Raw genomic sequence first — 2,612 nt, 5'->3', positions numbered from 1 at the left:
ATTTTAGGGCCATCAATCACTGATAACACTAAACTGATGAGCGGTAACAGCTTTTAAAGCGTCGCCTATGGCCAATTTTGGGTATTATCGTTTTTTGAGGTTTCGCGCTCGCACGCAATTTTAAGGCTTGACATGTTTGGTGTCTTTTTACCCGACGTGACCCCGTCCTTTATATTTTACCAAAAAATTGGGTAATAAATGTTTTATCATTTAATATAGGGGAAACTGGTTTTTTTAAAAAATTTCGGTAATTTTTCCTTAATATAGTAAAAAAAATTAAAACCCCAGTGGTGAATAAATACCACCAAAAGAAAGCTATATCTGTCCCCAAAAAAAGGATATAAAATTCATTTCAGTACAGCGTTGCATGACGGAATAAATTTCAGTCAAAGTACCGCAGCGCTGAATACTGAAAAATGGCCTGGATGGGAAGGGGGTTTAACACCGCGGATGTCAACTGGTTAATTATGCATTTCTTTAATTTTTGCAAAAGGTGAACTTATCCTTTAAAAAACATAGCAAAGTATAAAAATAAAAAGGTGACTGAAATTGGAGGAGCACAAATGGCCATATTAGAAAAAAAAATTGAGGGATAAAAAAAATTTCACAGCATGGCAGACAAATCATCACCCACCCCAATGTCTCCCCTCCAGTGTGCTTGTTGGCTGGCTGACACTAGTAAGTCATGATATAGGCAGATCTTGCTGGATCAGTCAGTTCCTCAACCAGCTCCACCCACTACACTTTATCCTAGTTAACCAACAGGGTGGGACACATTCCGCTTTTGTCAAGACTATACATAGAAAACATCTAACATCTCAGTTAGGCTGGATTCACATTTTCGTGATGTGTTAGCACATTTGTGCTATTCTGCACGCTGAACTCACCAAAATGCAACAACAAAGTTGCATGCACTTTTTTTTGTAACATAGCACACTACAAGTTACTCACAGAATTAAAAGTCCTGCCGCACACTTTGCTGAAAAATGTATTATAACACACAGGCACACATTATCCCACTGTGGATCCTCTTCACTCTGACATGCTTCACCCAATAATGGGCTTAGTGATTTCATGGGCTCAGTGTCTATGTGAGTCTCATGGGCTCAGTGTCTCTGTGTCAGTGTCTCTGTGTGTTGATGCTGAAGCAACACATGCTCGGCCGGCGTGCACCTGACATTCTCTCTAGTGTTGCTGTGAAGAAGTGGTGATATTGGGCTATGGAAGATAGTAGCAGACTACAACACATGGTATTTTGTCTCCCTGCATGATGGACCGCAGTGTGCTGGTAAAGTGAGTGGAGATGCAATTAAGAATGAATAACAATGCAGTGCACCAATGCACATAACGCATGTTTTTTGCACAATGCAGTAATGCATGCAGCTACACATGCATTACTGCAACATAACACTGTGACCCCATACTTAATGCAAAGTTAGTTACAAAGTTAGAATCTTTGTAATGCAGCCATGGAGGGGTTAGGTAGAACATTTAGGATCTCTTTGCTAATATTTTGTAATTTTTTAGTGTATCTAAACCCTAGAACAAATATGTAATAACGCTTTTCGCACAATACACGGTAATGCAATGCATGTGGTATATTGCAATGCATTTCTAATTGCAACCTAAGTGCTCATGTACAGTGCACTTCAATGCACATTGCTACACTGCACCTCAACGCACAATTTGGAATGCTCTGTGTGTTACAAAAAATAGTCTAGGACCTGTTTGTCATGCATTGAAAGCCCATTCATTTTGAAAACATGTATTATAGTGTGAACGAGCCTTCATGGGTAAAGTGCGATTTTCACATATCACCCCTTGGATTAAATTTTTGATATTTGTAGTAGAACATGAGCACAATAATTTGCAAAAACATTAAAGCCAGGCTACTATGGCAATGACATCTCTTTGAGAAATGTAACTATTCCATTAGTGGCATCCCATTAGTAGCACTTTGATTGCAGTGTGCTGTATGTGAGGCTCCTACCAATGTCTAGCTACACCTTTCAGTTCCATTTCTTAGGCTCCTGCATATTATCTATAATAACTGCCATGCAAATGTACTATCACTAAAACCCAACCTTTGAAATTATTTTGTACTCAGACTGTACATCTCCATGGAATAAATATGTATCTGGAGTCTGCCAAAAGTCTCTTACTGTTAGGTTTTATTTTTAATACATTTGCTTTGATGAAAAGAAAGAAATCTCTCAATAGAAAATAAGTTTATTCGAACATGTAACCCAAAAATGGCAGCACCTTACCTGTTCAGGGGCGTAGGTACCGAACCCGATCACTGGCATCTTGTGCCCATCGTTCAGTACAACGTAGGAGTTTGATTTGAACGCCATTGTCCCCGTTCGATTCCTAACTTGCACAGACTTCTTTGCTACTTATGGGGCTTGCATGGTATTGCAATTCTAACCACTCCTCCAAGTTTGCCTGTGACCTGCTATCGAGCGTTTTTAACTGCTTGTTGGCAACCGCCCCATTCGCAGCCCATGGATTTTAGCATGTTAAATATTAGGTGACTGTCAGCAAGTGTTTAAATTGTTTACAGTATCGTGACATTAACTCTTGTTGTCTGGCCCATACACAGTGCAGCTTGT

General features: G+C 39.5%; 1 protein-coding gene across 2 annotated transcripts in view; it reads right to left on the bottom strand.

Annotated features, from left to right (window-relative positions):
- LOC108789948 (aldo-keto reductase family 1 member C1-like) overlaps window positions 1-2,375 on the bottom strand; it is an 18,766-nt gene extending 16,391 nt beyond the window's left edge. For both annotated transcript variants that reach the window (XM_018560098.1, XM_018560099.1), the window contains exon 1: window positions 2,268-2,375. In XM_018560098.1, the coding sequence (XP_018415600.1) occupies window positions 2,268-2,354 (87 nt within the window). In that variant the 5' untranslated portion in view covers window positions 2,355-2,375. The remainder of the gene's footprint in view (window positions 1-2,267) is intronic.
- Between the last annotated feature and the right edge of the window lie 237 nt (window positions 2,376-2,612).

This window comes from Nanorana parkeri, unplaced genomic scaffold (assembly GCF_000935625.1).
Source record: "Nanorana parkeri isolate BGI_ZX_2015 unplaced genomic scaffold, ASM93562v1 scaffold432, whole genome shotgun sequence".
Lineage (NCBI taxonomy): Eukaryota > Metazoa > Chordata > Amphibia > Anura > Dicroglossidae > Nanorana > Nanorana parkeri.
This window is presented reverse-complemented; position numbering and strand designations above follow the sequence as displayed.